This window comes from Carcharhinus amblyrhynchos, chromosome 28 (assembly GCF_965287045.1).
Source record: "Carcharhinus amblyrhynchos chromosome 28, sCarAmb.v2.hapA, whole genome shotgun sequence".
Taxonomy (NCBI): Eukaryota; Metazoa; Chordata; class Chondrichthyes; order Carcharhiniformes; family Carcharhinidae; genus Carcharhinus; species Carcharhinus amblyrhynchos.
Genome location: NC_137351.1, coordinates 747,831 through 772,028, shown reverse-complemented (window position 1 = coordinate 772,028; position 24,198 = coordinate 747,831). Strand labels below are relative to the sequence as shown.

At 40.5% G+C, this 24,198-nt stretch overlaps 1 protein-coding gene across 3 annotated transcripts in view; it reads right to left on the bottom strand.

Annotated features, from left to right (window-relative positions):
- tmod2 (tropomodulin 2) overlaps positions 1–24,198 on the bottom strand; it is a 108,859-nt gene that overhangs the window by 74,035 nt on the left and 10,626 nt on the right. For all 3 annotated transcript variants that reach the window (XM_080214486.1, XM_080214489.1, XM_080214487.1), the window contains exon 2: positions 1,450–1,653. In XM_080214486.1, coding sequence (XP_080070612.1) covers positions 1,450–1,575 — 126 coding nt within the window. In that variant the 5' untranslated portion in view covers positions 1,576–1,653. The remainder of the gene's footprint in view (positions 1–1,449; positions 1,654–24,198) is intronic.

The window sequence follows — 24,198 nt, the reverse complement described above, 5'->3', positions numbered from 1 at the left end:
AGTGCAGAGGAGATTTAATAGGTTGCTGCCTGGTTTGGAGGGTAGTCTTATGAGGAAAGGTTGAGGGAGCTGGGGCTTTTCTCTTTAGAGAGGAGGAGGACAACAGGCGATTTAGAGGTTTATAAGATGATGAGGGGGACAGAGTGAACATTCAGAGACTATTTCCTCGGGTGGATGTAGCTGTTTCTAGGGGGCAAAACTATAAGGTTCATGGTGGGAGATGTAGGAGGGATGTCCGAGGTAGTTTCTCTACTCAGACACTGGTTGGGGTGTGGAAGGAATTGCCTGCTGAGACAGTGGAATTAGGCACTTTAGGAACTTTCAAGCAGTTATTAGATAGGCACATGGAACACATGGAACAATGATAGGGAGTGGGATATGTTGATCTTGGGTTCGGACACAGCTCGACACAACATCGAGGGCTGTAGGGCCTGTACTGTGCTGTACTTTCCACATTCTATGTTCTTTCACCATAAATGGAATACATTAAATTGCTAATTATTAATTCCTTAATGATTAATCATAGTATTTTTCTTTTAAAACTAACTTTTCCTTTCTTATACAATATGAAGAATAATTGGCTAATTCCCATCGCTCCAAAAACCCCCTTTTATTAACTTTGGTTCCCAAAAGCATCAGAGCATGTTGCATTCAAATTCTCCTCTCCTTCCTGTTGCTCTATCTCCACCCTGCAGCTTCCCCAAGCCCGTCACATTGATAATGCGGACAAGAGCAGAGACACAAGCAATTTTGTCATACTGAATATACACAGGAAGTGAGCAATCAGTAGACCATGAGGAAATGACCAAATTTAAAATGTACAAACCATCAAACGAATAAAATTGCATCTTAAGATTTAGTTAAGATCGCAAGACCAATTTTTAAAGTATAGGCATTGATTTGCACCCACCCTGGAAATCAAAATCTCAGCCCACCAACTTAAGGCTGCAAGATATGATATCACTACGTTCCAAAAACGAAATTAAGTGCAGCATTATGGCAATTGATGGGTGGTGAAGGGCAGAGCACAGGTTCAATTTTCCATTCCAGTGAAACGTTGAACACATGTGACTACGAGAAAATACCTTAAAATTAGAGATGAGGGGAAGAGCGTTACCATGGGATAGCTAGTGGATAGGGGAAGGGGAAATGTTAGTGAAATGTATATAATACTCCCACATAATATTTCAAGCTTTTTTTTTACATAGCATATAGAAGATAATAAACTTCTGGTACTGAGTTTAACATTGTTTAAAGCTTCACTAATGCTATAAATAGGTTTGAAGTTTCCTGACATTTGATTAAGTATTTCTATTCACCAACCTCAGATGATTACCTGTTTAACTTCTCCAAAAATAGATGCAAAATAGCTTATTTTTGAAGTAATACCACGTTCCAACAAATGTGACTTCATTCCTGGAAGAAAAGATCAAGAATTTCAATCCCCACCTCTGGATCCAGTTCCTCGAGGGCAGTTTCCAACTGTTTCAATTCTTCCTCGCTAAGTTTGCCAAGCAGCTCATCTTCATCAATATCCTTGTATTTCTCTAGGTCCTTTTTGAATGGCAGCGCCATTTCTTCAGTAACAGTAACTTGTGATCAATTAATCTGCAGGAATCTAACAATCCAATCTGCAACCAGACGTGTAGCTTTCTGCCAAAGAAAATCACAAAAACAGATTCAAAATCAATACAAAGCTTCTTTAAGTCTGTTTAAGTCAAAGGTAGATTGAATTCTGACCAAGGGAATTAAGGGTTACGGGGAGCAGGCGGGTAAGTGGAACGGAACCACTATCAGATCAGCCATGATCTTATTGAACGGCGGGGCAGGCTCAAGGGGCTAGATGGCCTACTCCTGCTCCTATTTCTTATGTTCCCCCAAATAAATTCAGGTGCTGGAAAAGGGGGATTCAAGTTTATAAAACAAGTCTAAAGGAAATGTCAATATTTTCCCAACCATATCATAAATTAAAAGTAAATTACCCACAATAGGCAGCATTGTGATTGCTTTACAGATAGCATCGACAATTACACAACGCAAACAATGGAGCCTCACACGCCAGCCTTAACTGCAAGACCCTCTCTTTGCCTCTCAGCAAGACGTAGGTCCAAACCCTATGAGGCTTAAAATAATCTAGGATGATACTTCACATCAGTACTGTCACGTTTGCTGTCTTTCAAATGGGAGATTAACAGAGATAGTGCCTGTCCTCTCAGGTAGGCGCTAAAGATCCCAACTACTCAAAAAAGCAAAATTCTCCCTATGCCCTGGCCAACATCATCCCTCAATTTTTATCACCAAATATTATCTAACCATTTTTCACTGTTGTTCATCTTATATTTAACAAACATTAGAACAGTTTGTTCCACTGGTGTCATTGTCATCCCTCTGACCTGCATGCCTCTTACACATTCTATGAAGACCAACTGCATATAATCCATAGCACCATTCATACACTTTCTCCTCTGCTTCCCTTTTCTATCCTTTCACAGGACACTACCTTTACAGTGCAGGAGACTATTCGGCCCATCAAATCTACACTGGTTCACAGAAAAAGCATTCCAACGAATCCAGCTCTTCTGTCTTATCCCCGTAACTGTGCACATTTATTCATTTTCCAATGGCAGCCCTTTTGAATACCTACCTCCAACTCTTTCAGGAAGATTGTGCTGGTGAAAATATTTTTCCTCACGTTACTTCTACTCCTTTTGCTCATTACTTTGAATTTCTGCCATCTAATTCTTAATATAATCTTGAGTGGGAACAGTTTCACACTATTTACTCTGTCCATCCTCTCAGGATCTTGAATATCAACTCTATTGAGTCCCTTCTCAGCCTCTTTGCATAGAATCCATACAGTGCAGAAACTGGCCAATTGGCCCATCGAGTCCACACTGATGCTCCGAGAGAGCATCTGACCTAGGCCCACCCCTTGCTCCCCATGCATTTACTTTGCTAATCCTCCTAACTTTTACATCTTGGGACACTAAGAGGCAGTTTAGCATGGCCAATCCACCTAACTTTTACATCTCTGGACTTGGGAAGAAACCAGAGCACCTGGAGGAAATGTACGCAGACACAGGCAGGATGTGCAAACTCCACACAGCCACCCAAGGCTGGAATCAACCAGGTTCCCCTGTACAGTGAGACAGCACTGCTAACCACTGTGCCGCCCAAGAACCATGCTCTCCAAGAACAGACCAAATCTCTCCCATCTATCTTTCCATTGATCTTTTCTTCCAATAACCATCTCCATCTCCCATCTGCTCTAATAATGTGACCAAAACATTGCATTTTTCTGATATTACGCACCAATTTCCTCTTCATCAGCCATTTCCAGCACTTTCTCATTCCAGTCTCTCTGTAGGTGATGTGAAACATTCACCTACATATCCACATCTCAAATACATTCAACTTACTAATAGTGTCTGTTTTCATCCATGTTTCGAAGGCATGTAATACAATACTTCAGCATTGTTTTCCTAAGATTCAGGCTCAGTTTCTACAGTTCACACTTGTAGAAACTGGTTTCACAAACTGTCAGTGAAGCAGTTTGAAGCATCCTTAGATTATGAAAAACACTAGATAAAGTTATTTGTAATCAGTTAATCACTTCAATGTGTGATTTTTAAAAGTGAGTGTGTGAACTATTAAGTTCCATTATTTCCAATGCATTACTTTTATTAACAACTTGAATTATTGCAGAATGGGTTGCAGTCAATTTAAGTTAATGTCACAACAGGGCAGTAAACATATTTTCCTATTCAAAGTAAAAAACATCATGTACTATACATAATAGCTGTCACACAAGAAAATCAAGTTAATGCTCTGACTCCAAAAAAAATCTCTAAAGTGCCAATTTAATCTCACACCATTAGTTAGAAATCAAAGAACTGCCAGTACCTGAATAATGCAATACTGAGCAGGGCATAGCCTGCAAATAATTTAATCTTCCTACTGCCCAAAGCCAGCATCTCACATTCCATGTGCCACATCAATACTCACCTCTCTCTTGGCAACAAAAAAAAGGTAACAACAATTTCAAATTTATTTGAAGCATACACATTGATGCCCTGTTGTCTGCATTTTGTGCACTTCATATATTATACGCAATATATAAGCGCAGAACACAATTACAAAGTTTGCAGGTGCCCAAAAAGCCCAAAGGCGGCAGTAACAGACTGCAGGAGGATATAGCGTCATTCCAATAGATCAAAGTCCTGAATTACTTTTGAACACATTGAACTTTTAAGTAAGATGTGTTTAAAAAAAGGGCACTCAAGCAAAAATTGGCTAAGACTGTACAGTAACCATATGTTGGAAAGTTCCAGCATGGATTACACTTGGATCAACTAGTCCAGAGAGAACAGAATGTCACACCTTTTCAGAGACACTTCAAAAGGAGGAGATGCAATGCAAAAACTGAACTGTAATCTTCTGTAGAGTTAATAGAAGCCATTACCAACACAGCAAAAGCAGAAACCATCTCCTGGGAGTTATATCCCAGATTGTGGAAACGATGAGAGTTGCAAGAAAGCGGTTCCGGACAAAAGACGGGTTTGTGTCCACAAATTTTCACATTCACAAACACACACGAATACACAAGGAAAGTGGTTAAAAACCAACCGCGACCCTGCCTCTGTGATAGTGTGGTGCTCTGGTTCTATTGTGCTCGATGGTTCTGTGAAAGTCACAGCCGAAGAAAATCCATTACATATCTTTGCACTTGCTCTCTCTTGCACGTTCATTGCTTGAAGCAAGTCGCAAGTCAACAAAACCAAATCAAAAATGAAACAGGACAACTTTACACTAACCTCCTGAACCAAGAATCTCCAAATCAAGTCGGCGCTGCGGAATCACCCAATTTAAACAGCCACGTTTCACAATCTAGTCCTCAGTTAATTTTGATTTAATTTATTATTGCCACATGTATAGCACACAATGAAAAGTATTGTTTCTTGCATGCTAAACAAAGCATTCCACTCAGAGAAGGAAAGAAGGTGCAGAATGCAGTGTTAGTCATAGCTAGGGCCTATAGAAAGATCAACTTAGAGAGAGGTAGGTCCATTTAAAAGTCTGAGAGCAGCAGGGAAGAAGCTGAGTCAGAGTCATAGAGGTTTACAGGATGGAAACAGACACTTTGGCTCAACTTGTCCATGCCGCCCTCTCTTTAAAAACCCCATTTAGATACCTCACCCTGGATCCTGAGAGATTTAACCTTATGCAACAACCTATCATGCAGTACCTTGTCAAAGGCCTTGCCAAAGTTCATGTAGGCAACATCAACTGCACTGCACTCATCTACCTTCTTGGTTACTCCTTCAAAAAACTCAATCAAATTTGTGAGGTATGATTTTCCACTCACAAAGCCATAGTGACTGTCCCTTATCAGTCCTTGCGTCTCTAAACACCTGTACATCCTGTCTCTCAAAATACTTTCCAACAATTTACCCACTACAGATGTGAAGCTCACTGGCCTGTAGTTCCCAGGCTTTTCCCTGCAGCTCTTTTTAAACAAAGGCACAACATTTGCCACTCTCCAATCTTCAGGCACCTCACCTGCGACTATCAATGATTCAAATATCCCAGCTAGGGGACCAACAATTTCCTCCCTAGCCTAGGCAGTTCTTGAGTCTCGAGAAGCTGTTCATGAGTCAGTTGGTACATGACCTTAGACTTTTGTACTTTTTTCCTGATGGAAGAAGATGAAAGACAGTATGCCGGAGTGAGTGGGGTCCTTAATTATGCAGGCTGCTTTTCCAAGGCAGCGGGAAATGTGGGCAGTGTCAACGGATGAGAGGCAGGATTGTGTGATGGACTTGGCTTCATTCATGACCCTTTGCAGTTTCTGAAACCAAAAGAGAAAATGCTGGAAAATTCCAGGAGGTCTGGCAGCATCTGTAAGGAGAGAAAAGAGCTGATGTTGAGTTCATGTGACCATTTGTCAAAGCTAAAAGATACAGAAAATGGGAACTATTTATATTGTAGGGTGAGGGAATGAAAGATGAGTGATAGCCACAAAAAACAAGGGAAAAGGCTGCTAATGGCAGTCCATAGAGAGACTGAAAGAGCAATTGAAATCAGTGGGCAAGCTGCAACAGATAAAGATGTGGGGGAAGAGGAGTAGCTCCTTGCAGTCTTGGGCACAGCAGGAACCATGTGATACAAGAAAAAAGAATGCTTTCTATGGTGCATCTGTAAAAGTTGGAGACAGCTAAAGAGGGCATGCCAAATTTCCACGGTCTTCTGAGAAAGTAAAGGCATTAGTGGGCTTTCTTAACTATACTGTCAGCATGTGGGGACCAGGGCAGGTTGTTGGGAGGCCTAAAAACTTGATTCTAAAGGATCAAGGATTTGAAACTAAAGATTCATATACCTTTAACTTTTATTTTTGGAGTAATCTCTCATTTCTAATCTGGCTGCATTGTGTTTTTCTTACTTTCTTCTCATGCTTCACTAACTCTTTAGCTCAAGAAAGCCTGGTTAAATCGGCTTCTTTCAGAAGATAAATATGATGGGGAAATGGTATTCACCAGGGAAGGGATCCTTTTTAAATTAATCTTGTTGTGCCCGGAAGTTGTTGAATAAAGGAAAGTCAGTTCATCTGTCCTCATCTGAACATATCAACTTAGGGTCCTTGCCTGAGGATCGGTCATAACTGTAGACAGACTGATGGAATGAGCAGAAATCGTGCAGATGCGCAGTAAGTGTGAAGTGACATATTTTGGTCGGAAGTATAAGAGGCACATAAACAAAATGGTACCAGCTTACAGAGATGCAAGAAGGGAGACATTCTTGGCTTAACACACACAAGCTATTCAAGGACAAGCTGAACTAATTAATATTTTAGATTCTCGGATTTGTGAACAACGGCAAAAATTACAAAGAAAAGAACATAGTTCTCAACTAGGGTACATCACTGGTTAGGCCCCAGATAAAGCATAATGTCCAGTTACATAAAGAGACCAGCAAATTTGGAGGGTAAGGAGGGTGAGGTGCTGCTCTCCTTAAAGCAGTGAAAATTAAAAGGTGGTAGAGGGTATTCAAAAATCAGAGGGATTTGAGAGAATGCATAAAGAGAAACTTTTCAGTAGTGGAAGGGTCAGTAAGCAGATTTAAGTTAAATAGTAGAAAAACGCGAAGCAACATGAAAATTTATTTCACAGGGTTATGATTGCATTGCCCAAAGTGTAAAAAGATTTGGAGAAAATCATGCAGAGTTATTGGGAAACAAACAAAAGAGTGGATCTAATTGGATAGCTATTTCAAAACGCCAGCATAGGCGCCATGGAACAAAAGAATTCCTGTGGTGTATGATTCTATGCTTTATCACTGATGCCTTAAAACTTTTTAAATTGCAAGTTAGAAGAGACAATACATTATTTCACTTTGGGTGAATACATTATTCACTTTGCATTACACATAAGAACACAAGAAATAGGAGCAGGAGTAGGCCATCTAGCTCTTCAAGCCTGCCCCGCCATTCAACAAGATCATGGCTTATCTGAAGTGGATCAGTTCCACTTACCCACCTGCTCCCCATAACCCTTAATTCCCTTATCGATCAGAAATCTACCTATCTCAACTCCGATCTAAACTGCTCCCCCCCCCCTTATTTTGAGGCTGTGCCCTCTAGTTCTGCTATACTTTCTAAGCGGGAAGAATCTCTCTACCTCTGCCCTATCTAGCCCCTTCATTATCTTATAGATCTCTAAGATCTCCCCTCAGCCTTCTAAACTCCAATGAGTACAGACCCAGTTTATTCAATCTCTCCTCATAGGCTAGCCCCCTCATACAAAGAACAACCCAGCACGGGAAACAGGCCCTTCGGCCCAACGAGCCCGCGCCGCCGCATCTTCCTACACCTACCCTGCCCTGTGTGTATGTGAGTGGAACCCCTAATGTAGCCAGATTCAGGGGAGAATAGTGTCAATTTGGTACACCAATCAGCCTAAGAGTGTGGGAGGAAACCAGAGCGCCCGGAGGAAACCCACGCAACCACAGGGAGAATGCGCAAACTCCCACAGACACAGGCCCAAATCCATGTATCTGCACAGCGACCAAAATTGCACACGGTACTCCAGTTGCGGCCTCACCAGTGCCCTGTACAGTTGCAGCAAGGCCTCCCTGCTTTTACATTCTATCCCCCTCGCTATAAAGGCCAACATTCCATTCGCCTTCTTGATCACCTGCAGACTGGGTTTTTGCGATTCGTGCACAAGGACCCCCAGTCTCTCTGCACCACAGCATGGTGCAGCTTTTCGCCCTTCAAATAATAATCCCTCCTTTTATTTCTCCCCTCCCCCTTCCCCCCCAAAATTTCAGATACTGTAGAGCTAATTTTCTGAATCTATGTTGCTGAGAGTCTTACCAATCTCAGCATGTTTTGGAAATTGAGGATTTTCGTTTCTTATCGACTTGTTTTTTGTTCTTTGCTCAAAACTTCAGTCTAAAGTTACATTTAGAAAATAATTTAAACATACACAAATACTGCACATACAGCAATAAATAGACAAGGATACTCATGCTTTATACAAATGTGATAACAATTAATTTCTGATGTTACTTTGTTCACTAATGCCAGAACATCATTCATAGTACATTATATGAAGATACACGAAACAACTTGACTGATGAGTTCATATTGAAGAGCAGCAAGAACTCCTGGGAATGTGGTGGACAGCATGGTATTATTCTGACTTGGGACAGAGACAACAATGGACTAAACAACTATTTGAATTCATCTGTCAAATCAATGCCTGCTATTCATTCCATGGTGTCTCGGCTCTTCAAAACAGCTATCCAATTAGATCGGTTCTCTTGCTCTCCAACCTAACCTTTTCTCCTTCAAGCATTTATCTGACAATTAATCTACAAGTCATGCCAGACATTGGACTTAGCTCAGCAGCCAACCAACATAAGCTCACCAGCAGTACATTTATATTGATTTACTATAGGCATCATTTCATAGAATCCCTACTGTGCAGAAAGAGGCCATTTGTCCCTTCGAGCCTGCACCGACAACAATCCCACTCAACCCCATGTATTTACCCTACTAATCTGCCCACAATTTAGCAAGGCCAATCCATCTAGCCCGCACATTTTTGGAATGTGGGAGGAAACCCACGCAGACATGGGAAGAACATGCAAACTCCACATAGATAATAACCCGAGGTCAGAATTGAGCCTGGGTCCCTGGAGTTGTGAGGGAGCTGTGCTAACCACTGTGCCACCATGCCAGCCCAAAGTAAACGCTTCTCAACATTTAGTCCAGCTGCAAAACAATTCTGATTCTTTTTCCTTAGCTAATAGAGAGGCTCCAAACTGATTGTAATTGGAAGAACTTCACTACTTCCCTTAAACTCATGGAACTACACAAGTTACACAATTGAAACTAGATTCACATGGTCCATAAGGCACTAAACATTCCATCACTTCATATAAAGCTTAAATTATTTGAAAACCAGCAAATACTGGAGGTCAACCAGTTGCAAGTGGCATATCCTTACGTTACTTCCCATTACTAACTAGCAGCACAATGGTAGGATTTAGCTTTAAAGGTTAATGATCAAGTTAAATATTGTACAGGGTTACAGCAGGGCATGTTTACCACAAAAGCTTGAGGCAGTGTAAGTAGATAAAGTAAAGAACCCAAGTCCTAAATCATGAAGCACAGAAGGTTAAGCAGCAAGTGGTATATGCAGAATAAATACATTTAAACGCTGACATCCCCAAAACAGCAATTGGCACAGTATTTTAGGAAAGAACAAGAAAGGAACTCATGATATAGGTCAATTTTATTAACACCTACACAATACAATGTTTAATAGTATACATAGTACATACTGGTCAATGTACTGACCAGAGGCATCCAGATGGTTTTTGGATCAGATTTGCGCACAAAGCAATCTTTCCCATTGTTCTCACCTTAAGTAAGTCCTTCCAATTGCATATCGACATAGCTGCAGTCCTTCAAATTTTCAAGGGGTGGAGGAAGGGGGTACTTCTTTGTCTACTGGCAGACTTGCATCATATGCTATGTTTGCAGAACTTGCATTCTTTTGGTGCGTGCATGCATGGGGGGGGGGGGGGGGGGGGCGGTGGCAGGAGGAGAGAGAGAGAGAGAGTCTTGATTTCTGTGCCTCAGGATTTAAACTTGTATAACAGGAGTTTGCACTTGAGAATCATACAGTTCACTCCTGTTTTGACTCAAGGCTTCAAAATGTTCGGTGTTCCTGATTTAAGGTACGCATCCATTTAGTTGCTGTAAATGCGTCCGCTTTTTAAGTATGAGACTGCAAATTAGATTTCTCCATAGTTTGACTTGATGCCAATAAGCAAAAATAAACAATTACATACCAGCTACATAACGGATGTTGTGAGGAATAAGCGAACTCAATAAATAATGTGAACTAAAACAATTATCTTTCGCCACTTTAAAAAAAACTCAAGGATCAGAAAATTGGCAATGGTGGATTGAATGCAATGTCTTATACTCAGCAGACTTGAGCAGTTTGATAGCAGAAAGCTCAGATTTCTGGAAACAGTCAGTTGAACAGATGTTACAGCTAAAGAAAGCACAGAAACAAAAACAAAAAAAATTGGAACTGCATGCACCAGGTTCCAAATGGGAGTTTGTTCCCAGCCAGAAACATTATCTAACAGTCCCACCCAAAATTTGTTTACACAGAAGAAAATTTGATGGTCTGAAGTTAAATAACAGTCTTTCACTTATCAGAAGTGTAAGTTCAATAGCTACTAAAAAGAATCAACTGATCAAATCACTGCCCTTCCCAAAAGACTGTTTTCAGCAACCAACAATTTTGAGATATTTATTCAGATTACGTTAATAAGGAATAGGAAATGTACAACAGAAGCTGTTAAGTGCTAGATTCTACATGTTTGCAATATGATTTCAGTCTTCATACTGGCAGAAAGTCATTGCATTTGCAGTTCAGAGTTTTCAACTAGCTGCTCTAGCCATGGTGAGAAACAAAAATTGTAATGAAGTAAACTGAGCCATTGGACATAATTTACAGTCATCACACTAATAAATTGTCAGCACCATGAAATATAGACAGTTTTGTGTGTGTACTCAATTATAAATATTAAGTTAATTTTAAGAGTAACTGCACTGATTACATATTGTAGATGTTTGATAAACTATTCTCACAATGCACTCCAGTCTTATCTATAAACAAGGTGATGCGTTTTGCATTAAAGTTTGAAGCACTAATGAACAAAAAAACTTCAGAAACTATAAATATTGAATCTGAGGTTGCAACAGTACCATGATCAAATTCAAAAGGTTTGGAATTTGGATTCATGTTATTAAAGAAATTCCTTTGCAATGTCAATATAGCACTGCCAGTAATCACTGCCCTTCAAGAAAACTTGGATGGGGTGTGCAGGGGCAATTACACTAAATTCTATTTTTAAATTATTAGACTTGTATATAAAAACTCAGTATTAATGGCAATTTATTTTACTGGATTACTGTCTAATACGAGTAGCAATATTTCCGTATTTTGCACATATATAGAGCATTCCATGTTATTTTAACATTTAACCCAACAATGTAATTTTTTCCATTAGGACATACATATGTTGAATTTGTAGAAACTGAGTATCTGAATCCTGTAGGACTAAATAACACAAAAGTAGCATTGGCAGCAAGCAAATTAAGTCACCATGTGTATAAATTTTAGTGTGCAAGTTCAGTCTCTCTTCTGCACTTTTGAAGCCAGTTTTATTTTCAACCTTGCAATCTACTTTGATTAGTTGTAAAAATTAAACTTATCGCTCAAATCAGTTCACCTTTTCTTTCATTGACTAAACTAGTGTAATATTGTACATTTTTCCTAATTTCTACTGTAGAATCAGATTCCCATCTTGGGTTGCACCCATGAAGATAAATAGACGATCAATAGCTCATTGTATTCTGAAATGAGTCACACTCAGTGCCCATTTTTATGCAAACACCTTTGCACACAATTCACCAGTCTAAAAGTATACATACATGGATCAGACCATGCAATTTTATCTAAAAGTGATGAATAATGGCAGGTTAAAGTGAAAATTATAGTTGCTTCTAAATTGCACACCATGCATTTACTAGGCAAAGTTCAAGCAACGATGATGCTGAACAAGCTTCAGATTTTCAAAGAAGAACAAAGAACAATACAGCACAGGAACAGGCCCTTCGGCCCTCCAAGCCTGCACCGTTCATGCACCCAACTAGACCATTCGTTTGTATCCCTCTATTCCCAGTCAGTTTGTGTGGCCATCTAGATAAGTCCACCTCCACCACCTTGCTTGGCAGCGCATTCCAGGCCCCCACCACCCACTGTGTAAAATATGTCCCCCTGACATCTGTGTTGAACCTTGCCCCCCTTACCTTGAACTTGTGACCCCTTGCGCTCATCACCTCCGACCTAGGAAAAAGCTTCCCACTGTTCACCCTATCTATGCCCTTCATAATTTTATACACCTCTATTAGGTCGCCCCTTATTCTCCATCTTTCCAGGGAGAACAACCGCAGTTTGCCCAATCTCTCCTCACAGCTAAGACCCTCCAAACCAGGCAACATCCTGGTAAACCTTTTCTGTACTCTCTCCAAAGCCTCCACATCCTTCTGGTAGTGTGGCAACCAGAACTGGATGCAGTATTCCAAATGTGGCCTAACTAACCTTCTGTATAGCTGCAACATCACATGCCAACTTTTATACTCTATGCCCCGTCCAAAAAAGGCAAGCATGCCATATGCCTTCTTCACCACCCTCTCCACCTGTGCTGCCGCCTTTAAGGATCTGTGGACTTGCACATCCAGGTCCCTCTGTGTGTCTATACTCCTGATGGTTCTGCCATTTATGGAATAGCTCTCCCCTACATTAGATCTACCAAAATGCATCACTTCTCATTTCTTTGGATTAAATTCCATCTGCCATTTCTCCACCCAATTTTCCAGCCTATCTATATCCTGCTGAATTCTCTGACAATGTTTATCACTATCCGCAACTCCAGCGATCTTTGTGTCATCCGCAAACTTACTGATCACACCAGTTACATCCTCTTCCAAATCATTTATATATATCGCAAGCAGCAGAGGTCACAGTACAGAGCTCTGTGGAACACCACTAGTCACAGACCTCCAACTGGAAAAAGGCCCCTCCACTGCTACTGTCCATCTTCTATGGCCAAGCCAGTTCTCCACCCACCTCGCTAGCTCACCTTTTATCCAGTGAGATTTAACCTTTTGCACCAGCCTGCCATGAGGGACCTTGTCAAACGCTTTACTAAATGCCATATAGATGACATCCACAGCCTTCCCTCGTCAATCGTTTTTCTCACCTCCTCAAAAAACTCAACCAAATTTGAGAGGCGTGACCTCCCTCTTACAAAACCATGCTGTCTATCGCTAATGAGATTCTGTCCTAAATATGTATATATCCTAAGAATCTTCTCCAACAATTTCCCTACCATGGACGTCAAGTTCACCGGCCTATAATTACCTGGGTTATCCTCACTACCCTCATTTGCTATCCTCCAATCCTCTGGGACCTCACCTGTGTCCAGTGAAGAGACAAAAGATTTCCATCAGAGGCCCAGCAATTTCATCTCTTGCCTCCCTGAGCAGTCTAGGATAGATGCCATCAGGCCCTGGGGATTTGTCTGTCTTAAGTGTTTCATAAAAAACCCAACACTTCCTCCCTTGTAATTGAGATTTTTTCTAACAGGTCAACACATCCCTCTGACACTACCAGTCAACATGTCCCTCTCCTTTGTGAATACTGATGCAAAGTATTCATGTAGGATCTCACCTACTTCCTTGGGTTCTAAGCATAATTCCCCTCCTTTGTCCCCGAGAGGTCCTATTCTTTCCCTGACAACCTTCTTGTTCCTAACGTATGTATAAAATGCCTTAGGATTCTCCTTAATTCTGTCTGCCAAGGACATTTCGTGACCCCTTTTTGCCCTTCTAACTCCCTGTTTGAGTTCTTTTCTACTTTCTCTGTATTCCTCCAGTGCTCTGTTTTTAGCTGCCTGGACCCTACATACACCTCTTTTTTCTTTGATTAGACCACAATTTCACCGGTTATCCACAGCTCTCGAATCCTACCTTTCCTATCCTTCCTTTTTATAGGCACATACCTGTCCTGCAGCCCAATCAACTGCTCCTTAAAAGACTCCGACATGCCAGATGTGGATTTACCCTCAAACAGCCTCTCCCAATCAACAGCCTGCCTAATCCAGCTGCAGTTAGCCTTCCCCCAATTCAGCACCTCATAGGATAACACTCATCTTTTTCCATTACTATCCTAAAGTTTACAGAATTGTGGTCATTATTTGCCACATGTTCCCCTACTGAAATTTTGATGGCCTGACCAGACTCATTCCCCAGTACCAGGTCCAGTATAGCCCCCTCTCTACTTGGACTATCAACATGGTTCCAAAGAATCTTCCTGTACGCATTTTATAAATTCCTCCCCGTCCAGACCCCCAGCCCTAAGCGATTTCCAGTTTACACCAGAGAAATTGAAGTCTCCCACTACAACAACCCTATTTGTTCTGCACCTGTCCAGAATCTCCTTACATATCCATTCCTCAACTTCCCGTGGGCTGTTGGGAGGCCTGTAGTATAACCCCAGCAGAGTGACTGCGCCCTTCCCATTTCTGAGCTCCACCCACAGTGACTTGTTACATGACCCTTCTAAATTGTCCACCCTCTGTAATATGCTCCCTAGCCAGTATTGCTATTCCCCCACCTCTTCGAGCCCCTCTTCTGTCTTGCCTGAAACACTCATACCACGGAATATTCAGCTGCCAGTCCTGTCCTTCTTTTAACCGAGTCTCCGTCACTGCAACCACATCCAAGTTCTGCGCAAGCATTAAGGCTCTAAGTTTGTCTGTCTTGCCCGTTACGCTCCTTGCATTGAAGCAGATGCACTCCAGACCTCCAGGCCCACTGAAGTCATCCTGCCCCAGAATGCTCTTCCTCTTAGATAGCCTTGACTCCAAGCTCATCGCCAGCTTCTATGCTTATTGACCTACTGTTTTGATTCCCACCCCCCTGCCACATTAGTTTAAACCCACCCAAACCACACTAGCAAAACTCCCGGCCAAGAACATTTATTGCAGCAAATCTATTCATCTAAATCTGAACTGAAAACTCCAAGCTGAAGAGGAGGAGGATAAACATGCCAGATTTTGGAGTCAGGGAAACTTTCAACTCCTTCTATAAATTAATTGAGTATATATAGGTGTCAGCTGTGGCTCAGTTGGTAGCACTCGCACCTCTGTTCAAGGTTGTGGCTTCAAGTCCCACTCAGATTGGAGTACATTGCAGTACTGAAGGAGTTCTGCACTTTTGGAAGTGCTGCCTTTTGGATGAGATGCCTTTTTTTCCCCCCCCCAAGGTGGATAGAAAAGATCCCACGGCATTGTTTTGAAGACAAGAAAGGAAGTTATTCTTGGAGTCCTGGCCAATACTTAGCCCACAATCAGCATCACAAGCAAATTATCTGATCAGTATCTCAGTGCTTTTGAGAGGGAGTATACAAATAGACTTTTTTCCTAAATTACATCAATAACTGCACTGGCTATAAAATGCTGCAGTATGAAATACTGAGATTGTGAAAATCAGTATACAGGTGCAAGCTTTTTTCCCCCTTTATTCTGCAGCTTCAAATAATTTCACTCGTTCTCAATCGACATTTAATTAAACGACCAAAAACATGCCAGAGTATTAAAGGGTGATCCTTACACGTGTTCACAAGCATTTGAAATGCTTTCAGCCAAAAGTTCCTTCTCCTTATGAAAATATTAGCTATTAAATAAAACAAGCAGCATAGAATAGGCATTTGTTTGAAACCAGAGTACAGAAACAGATTGGCTACACCTCTGTTCTGTTTTGGTCTCTAAGCAAACTGAGCTCTGCTATCCTGTATTCGAGTAAACTCTATACCTCCACCTAAAATGATGATTAATGTTGAACATTAAAGAACAATTGTCCCATCAGCTTCAACATTTGCAGCAACATTTTTAAAGTTTCTGCAGTCCGCTGGGCTGCCTGAGCACTTAAAATCTGAGTTCACCCCATCTGGATTATAACACATATTCAAATTACAGCATATAGATTGGATCAACCAAAAGCTGAAGCCAGTTCCTGTCAAAAACCTGCATGGTATAACTGCATTTTCCACAGGTTGCATTTGGAGCTACATTTATTGTGAAATGCGTCAAGTATTCTATTTTTGCAAAACAAAAGTCAAATTCTTCAAATGTTACTGCATTTTAAATATTTCAACGTTAACTGAAAGCAGCACATATTTTGCTTGGAGCTTTCTTAATTTTACATAAATCTTTTGCTTTTACTGTGCTCAAAAAAACTTGTTAAAGTACTTAAAATTTAGTAGGATAACTATCTGCTGAGTCTTTGCCAGCTTGTAAACTATTAGAACTCTGGACTGCACTATGCACATCCACGATTCCACCTGAAATGAGGCACAATGCAAGTAATGGTATACGCATTGCCACATTTAGTAACAAAAACAGCTTCTAGAAATGTGACAAAACAACCAGTACAAAATGTAGAAGTGTTGACTTGATGGTTTATTCAGGAGGTTTATCCTTCCTTGGGTTCAGTGCACACAGCTGCAGCCACACCCGCAACTGATTACCACATATGTTCAGATGCCAAATAAAAGCAAAACAATCTTGATTCCAAATCTACTTAGAACATACAATCAGACAACGAATACTTGGATTAATCAGAGATGGAGATACAAACATTTTCTGCAGCTTCAGTAAGCCCCTCTTTTCCCAAGCGCTTTACCTTCCCCTCCTCCATCTCACAACATCCAATGCATGATTTTCCTCTGCACAGCAGAGATCTGACGCAGGAGTTTGGTCTGCATGAATCAGTATCACACAAGGCAGTGAATTTATATACTTTTTTTTAAAGAAAACACTTCTTTTGAAGGACAGACTCTTTCACAGGACCCAATGATTTCAAGATGGGAAAATCATTGATAGTTACATCAGTTGCCAATATGGGAGCTAAGCAAGTTAGCCGTTGCACACGTCTAGGCACTAGTATGTGAACATACAAGAATGGCTGTAGAGCCCATTTTGTGTAGCCAATTTTTGAATACTGCTAGGTCCACATTACTCGACTAAATTAACACAAGCATGACAAAAACCAACCTTCAGTCCAGTTTAGAATTGAAATTCTGCATGCTTGTGCTCAACACCTATTCCCTTCATTACAAGTTGCACGGTCATTTTAACCGAAATGCAAGGTCCATTTTAGCATCCCAATTTTAAATCATTCTATTACTGGCAGTCATGCCTTCTGTTGCCTAGGCTCTAAGGCTTGAAATACTTGCCCTACATCTTTCAAGCTTACACTCCATTTAAGAAGTTTAAACCAACCTCCAAGCCACATGAGGTGGTAAAAGGTAAGATAACCAAAAGCTTGCTCGGTGTCATACTTGTTTAACAATGCACCTGGAATATTTTATTACTTCAAAAGGTGTAACATAAATACAAGTCATTCTCGTTTAGTGAAGAATAGGTTGGCTTTTCTCAAACAAAACATTAAATAATTTTAACACTAAAGCAGAGTTCTTTGGCTGCCACGATTGGCTTCTGCTTGGTTTGATTTCAATGCACTTTATAACACAAAACCTATTCCTGCAATAATCAAAGTCATTTGAAATACAATGTTATTCTAATGCAAGACTACAGTCCCCTACTTGATCAGGAAATAAGGGATCAAATTTCACCAATCATATATAGCATTTGCTGCCACTTGAATTTCTCCAGTATTTGCCAAAAATGACTATTAGTTGACACCAACATTTCACAATTGTCAGCTGTGGCTCAGTTGGTAGCATTCTCACCCATGTCAGATGGATGTAGGTTCAAGTCTCATTCCAGGACTTCAGCATAACAATCTAAGATTGACACTCCAATGCAGTATTGAGGGACTGCTGCATTGTTAAAACTGTCACCCTTCAGATGAGATGTTAAACCAAGGCCCCATGTGTCTTCTCAGTTAGGCACAAAAGATTCAGTGGCACTATTCTGAAGAGCAGCATTATCCCCAGTGTCCTTGCCAATATTTATCTCTTAATCAACATTTCAAAAATAGATTATTTGGTCATTGTCACATTATTGTTTGAAGGTTCAAGTCCCAGTCCAGAGACTTGAGCACAAATTCCTGGCTGACACTCCAATGTGGTACTGAGGGAGTACTGTACTGCCAGAGGTATCATATTTAAGATGACATTAAATTAAAGCCCCGTGTGGTCTCAACTGGATATAACAGGCCAATTTCAAAGAAAAGTAGGGAGTTAATCCTGCTGGCTAGCTAATATCTACTCCTCAATCAGCATCAACTAAAATACATACCATCACATTATTGCCTTGGAGGTGGCTGTGCATAAATTGCTTGCCACATTTCAATAATAACTACAATTCAACAAGTACATCATTGGGTGGAAAACACCTCGGGATGTCACAAAAGACACCATGTATAAACTTCTCTAAGAGTCAACTCCTGGAACTCATCAATTAGGATATCAGATCAGTTGTAATCTCATTTAATGACGGAGCAGACTGAACAGGCCAAATGGTCTACTTCTACCCCTACATCTTATGGCCAAATTATTTACGACAGTTGAGCGCTTTTAGCAATTCAGGTTATTCTAATTGCCTGACATTCTGAAATATGCTCAAACCATTCCCAGATCAGAGCTCATGTTACAACACCCCTCTCTCAAACTCCCTCTCTTACAAATCTTTTAACTGTCCCTTTAGAAATTTCCTAATACATTGCATTGTTAGAGTGAGTATCACAACATATTCCCAATAGTTCAAATTTGCTTCATTCAATGGTTATTAATGTAAACAGATATCGGGGAAAAACGTTTCAGTTGTAATATGCCATGCGAATGTCTTGCATCTCGAGTTTTACTACAAGAGGGCAGAATTTAACCAGGTGCTGCACAGATGCCAGGTTCTAAATATGGTTCACTATCTGTGGTGAACTGAAGCAAATTTCCAACCTTGCCACAGCTAACCACCATGAGAACATATCTATATGAATGTATTTGCTCACTGCTCAAGAATCATGCAAAGAAAGCACCCTTTGAGAGATGGAAATAAAAATTAAGGATATGATAATACAATGGAAACCAGGCTGAGATAAACATGAAATAACGCATCAGTAACTTGTCGCGTCCCTAAAAAGGAAAAAGAAATATTTCAACCGTAAAATGATCTGGCACTTCTGTAATCTTAAATTAAAAATGACTTCAAAATAACTAGAAAGCCTCCTCCTGAGAGATTATTCACAAGATGTGAATAAGTGACGGAAATTTAACGTATTTAAACATTCTATCTTGACTTTATTTTACAAAGAATTTAAACAACTTTTTTTTAAGGTTTTATAGAAATAGTTCTAGTGTTCAACCCCAAAGTCCAGTAGAATCTTGTAATCAAATCCTTGGTAACTTTAAACGGAGAGTAACACAATACACAATATCTGGTCTGGAAGCATTGTCCCCAGATGAAACATAAATTCTTGTACAGAAAACATGTCCTCCTGGTCTTCAGATAATAGTTTACATTACAAACCACAGAACAGGTTTGTTAAAGGAAAATAAACAGTAGCTGAAGGCAACATAATAGCTGACACTCTCCTACAAACTTATAACCCATGCTCCCTTTCTTGGGTGCAAATTAAGAGTTCAGACTTTGCAGTGGTGAGGACAGCAAAATATCAGTGTTGATTTTTGCCATCATTACTCCTAAGAAACTGATAACAAATTCTGGAGTCTGCATGTATATGGTTAATCACTTAAATCAATATGCTACTTCTATGGATTTAATGCATCTCTGGAAGTTTGTTCCGGCCTCCCCACACAAATTCAATTAAACGAGTACTCCCTGTTCTAACCTCTCTCAACACCCCTGGAAAGCTTACACTTTTGAATGAGGTGCAACTGGGTTTCTTAATTACTACTAAATGGCCTCAAGAGTGGTTTCATATTTGCAAATTTTAAAGTTTCCCATTTACAAAATTCCACTTTAAAAAAAGTTGATGCCATTTCAGTTTCTTTCCTGATCTCTTGTGCGCTCCAATCATATAGAATCAGAATCCTACAGTACAGGAGGCCACCATTCAGCTCATCAACCTGTACTGGGCACAATCCCTGCAACCCCACATATTTACCCCACTAATCCCCTGACATTAAGGTCAATTTACCATGGCCAATCAAGTTAACCTGCATGACAGAGGGGAAACCAGAGCACCTAGAGAAAACCCACGCAGACACAGGGAGAATATGCGAACTCCACACAGTAACCTGAGACTGGAATTGAACTCGGGTCCCCAGCATTGTACACCTTGCGCTCTGAGAATTTTAAATTAAAAGTACAGAGGGATTCAACGTTTTCATTGTGATTTGCTGTTGGTGCAAATACTTCAATTGATTTACTGCTTAGCTTGCTTGAAGCCCAGAGATCCCTCTGACTTGGCATCAGTTTCAAACAGAATTGGAAAATGAGAAAACATGCACCACAAAGATCGCTAGATATGTGTGTATAAGTGAGACACTAATGTAAAGAACAGCTGAGGTTTAGTATTATTCATGTAGTTGCTAAAATTGTCATTTTCAGTTACTGAAGAAGTAAAGACATGAACCATTGTCTTAGCCACTGAGCTCAAGAAAACTGCCTACAAAGATCGCTATCTTTGTGGGCAGTTTTCTTGAGCTCAGTGGCTAAGACAATGGTTCATTGTCTTTACTTCTTCAGTAACTGAAAATGACAATTTTAGCAACTACATGAATAATACTAAACCTCAGCTGTTCTTCACATTAGTGTCTCACTTATACACACATATTTGTAATGGCACTGGAACACAGACTAACGCCAGTCCAATGAATCAAGAACTGGTGGATAGGCACTCTCTTTAGGATTATAATCCTGCTGATCTGCTACGGTCTCAGGTGAGTGGAAATTATTTGACAGAAACATCACAGACATTTGAATACATATCTAGGAAGAACCATTTTCTAAATTGCTTGTGTAAGCACCAAGAAACTGAAACATGGTAGTCTAAGTGTCTAATGCAACTGAACATTTACAGAACAAGCAAGGCCTGAGGCTGCAAACAGTATATCAAAACATGAAGCAGTCTATCTTATTACTAATTTAATTATCTGCTGACTTTTGTATATTTAGCTAACCTGCATGATGATTGAAGTGACCAGACAGTTCACAACTTTCACGGAACCCCTACAGTGCAGGAGGCCGCCATTTGGCCCATCGAGCCTGCACCAACAACAACCCCACCTAGGTCTATCCCCATAATCACACATATTTACCATACTAATCTCCCTGATATCCCGCTAACACTAAGGGGCAATTTAGCATGGCCAATCAACCTAACCCACACATTTCTGGACTGTGGGAGGAAACCAGAGCACCTGGAGGAAATCCACGTAGACATGGAGAGAATGTGCAAATTCCACACAGATGGTGACCCAAGGCAGGAACTGAACCTGGGTCCCTGGCATTGAGAGGCATCAGTGCTAACCACTGTGCCAATCTTCAATTCAAAAACCTGAGGAAATTCTTTACATTGACCATGCCTGTTAATAACAAACAAGAGGCAAGCATATTCTAAACAGCTGATACTAATGCCAAGCACTGTGAGACAATGATGTGCAACTTGGGATTAGAAAGGGGACCTGGGTGTCCTCTGGCTGACATGGACAAAATGGGTTGAATGACCGCCACCTGTGCTGTAACTTTTCTATGCTTCTATGGTAAAAACTTTGGTGCTCATGCCTTCCTTTTATACATTAAAACTCAAACAATAACACTGCTGTGAGTCACTAAGGCATCTTTCAAAATAGTATAACAGGATACAAGGGAAAATACTCGGTCACATTCAAATACAACTTCCACAACAAAATCAGGTCCACCATCATAGCTTTTAGCTGAATGCATCCTTAAAGTATGTCAACCATTAAATGCACTAACTGCCTTCAGTGATGTGCTATGAAAAATGTGCAATCAATGGCAGGTTTAATGAAAGACTGACAAGAACAACACTGCTTACTATGAAGGATCTGACATCCACAACACCACTCATTATCCTAGCTCCTATTGGATTCCATACCTTCATGAACGTGAGTCAGTAACATGCTTAAAATGTTTTTTTCTCCTGAAGAAATACAGTATTTCATTAACAGCAATAACAATGCTACACAACCTCTGAAAAACAGTATTCTTATTCTCAGATCTTCCCTAAACCATATCTGAGGAATAGCAAAATGCAGAAGGTCACGTCTCAGAAAATAAACTGCACCAGGCACAAGGTAAATCAGGACAGGTAACAAGAGATTTCAAGTGCGTTTGAACATTATTGTCTTGGGAGCCCAGTCAAAGAAGCACCAGTATGCGTATGACAAGAGCGGCCAAGCTCCTGTTGCTGCTGCTAGCCCAATATAAAAACATGCCACAGCTCAGAGTCAGAGGAAGCCTTGCATTTTTGATTATACTGCAACAAAAAGAAAAAATACATTAATTGCAATTTTATAGACACAGGAACATGGACAGCTGTGATTCACAGTAGAAACATCCACCTTCATTTGAGTTTTACCTGATAAAAGCAGGAGGTTCTCACATCTTTAAAAAAAAAATTCCCTGGATGTGAGCATTACTGGCAAGGCTACCATTTCTTGCCTAATGCCAATTACCAAGGTGGTGAACCTCCAGTTGCTTGCTAAGCTACTTAAGATAGTGGTTAACAGTCACTCAAGGTGACTTCAAATCAACAGTAGGTATGCTTCTCCAAGGTACTGATGAACCAGGTGGAGTCAATACACAAGCATTGTTGTCACTTGACATTTTTTTAAATAATAAATTTTCAAATTCTCAAACTGCACTGGTGGGATTTGTGCTTAGTGGATTATTAGTCCAAGCTTCAGGATCACTTGTGTAGCAATTATTCTACCATTCTCTGTAGCTTAAATCCGTTTCTGGCAATAAATTGTACTGGGCAGGGTGATTATAAACAACCGCTGCAAAACCATAGACATGTGTTTCCCAATCCTCCATCACTTGAGTGTTGTAAGATGGCTTGTCAGACAGCCAGTCTGTGACGAGCACAAGTTAAACATTAGGAAATCCAGAACCATGCAGGTCACGTTCAACTTGACGGTTCAAACCATCACACTCGGTTCAACACCGAACAGAGCTACAGATCCTCTCCAGTGTAAAAGACCACCTACTTCCACCCTACCTCAGCTGCTCAAACCCTTCAACAGCACTTTTAATACCTCTGTCTAGACTATTCCAGATTATCTAAACTCTGCTGCCTCTGTCCTATGCCACACAAAGTGGCACTCCACACTCCTGTTTTTGCTAATCTATATTAGCTCCAAGTTCCTCAATGTGTTAAGCTAAAAAAAACTCTCAATCTTTACACTGCACGAGGAAGCCATCTGGCCCATCAAATCTGCACTTGCCCATGAATGAGCTGAGCTATCTAATCCTACTCCCCTCTGTCCCCATAATGCTGTGCATTATATCTTTTCAGATAGCCATTTCCAATTCCCTTTTGAATACCTCAATAAAATCTGTCTCATCCATTCTCTCAAGAGATTTGTTCCAGGAAACAGTGAAAAACATTTTCCTCACATCACTTCCACTCCTTTTGCCCATTACTTTGATTTGTGCTCTGCTTTTTCGCTCTCATTTTCCTGTTTATACCCTTTGATGGCCTACCCTGTCTAACTTAAAGGTGGAATTTCAGAGCACGCTAATGTCCGTTAGGGAAGAAAATCTGCCATCTTGAGCTGGTGTGTGATGTCAAACCCACAGTAATGTGGCTGACTCTTAACTGCCACTCAGTTTAAGAGCATTTAGGAACAGACAACAAATGCTAGTGACGCCCACATCCAAAGAAAGGATAAAGACCTTCAACCTAGCTTTCACTATGAAAAAAAACGCTTTATACGTCACCTTCTATTGTCTACTGAAATTTCCAACGCCCTTCTTTGTATGCAATTCAATATCTTAAATTCTACACAAGACTGATCATATGAATGGCACAGAAACCACACCAGCTGGAGCAAACTGCCTTATTCAAACATATATTTCAGGAACTCTGAGAAAGAC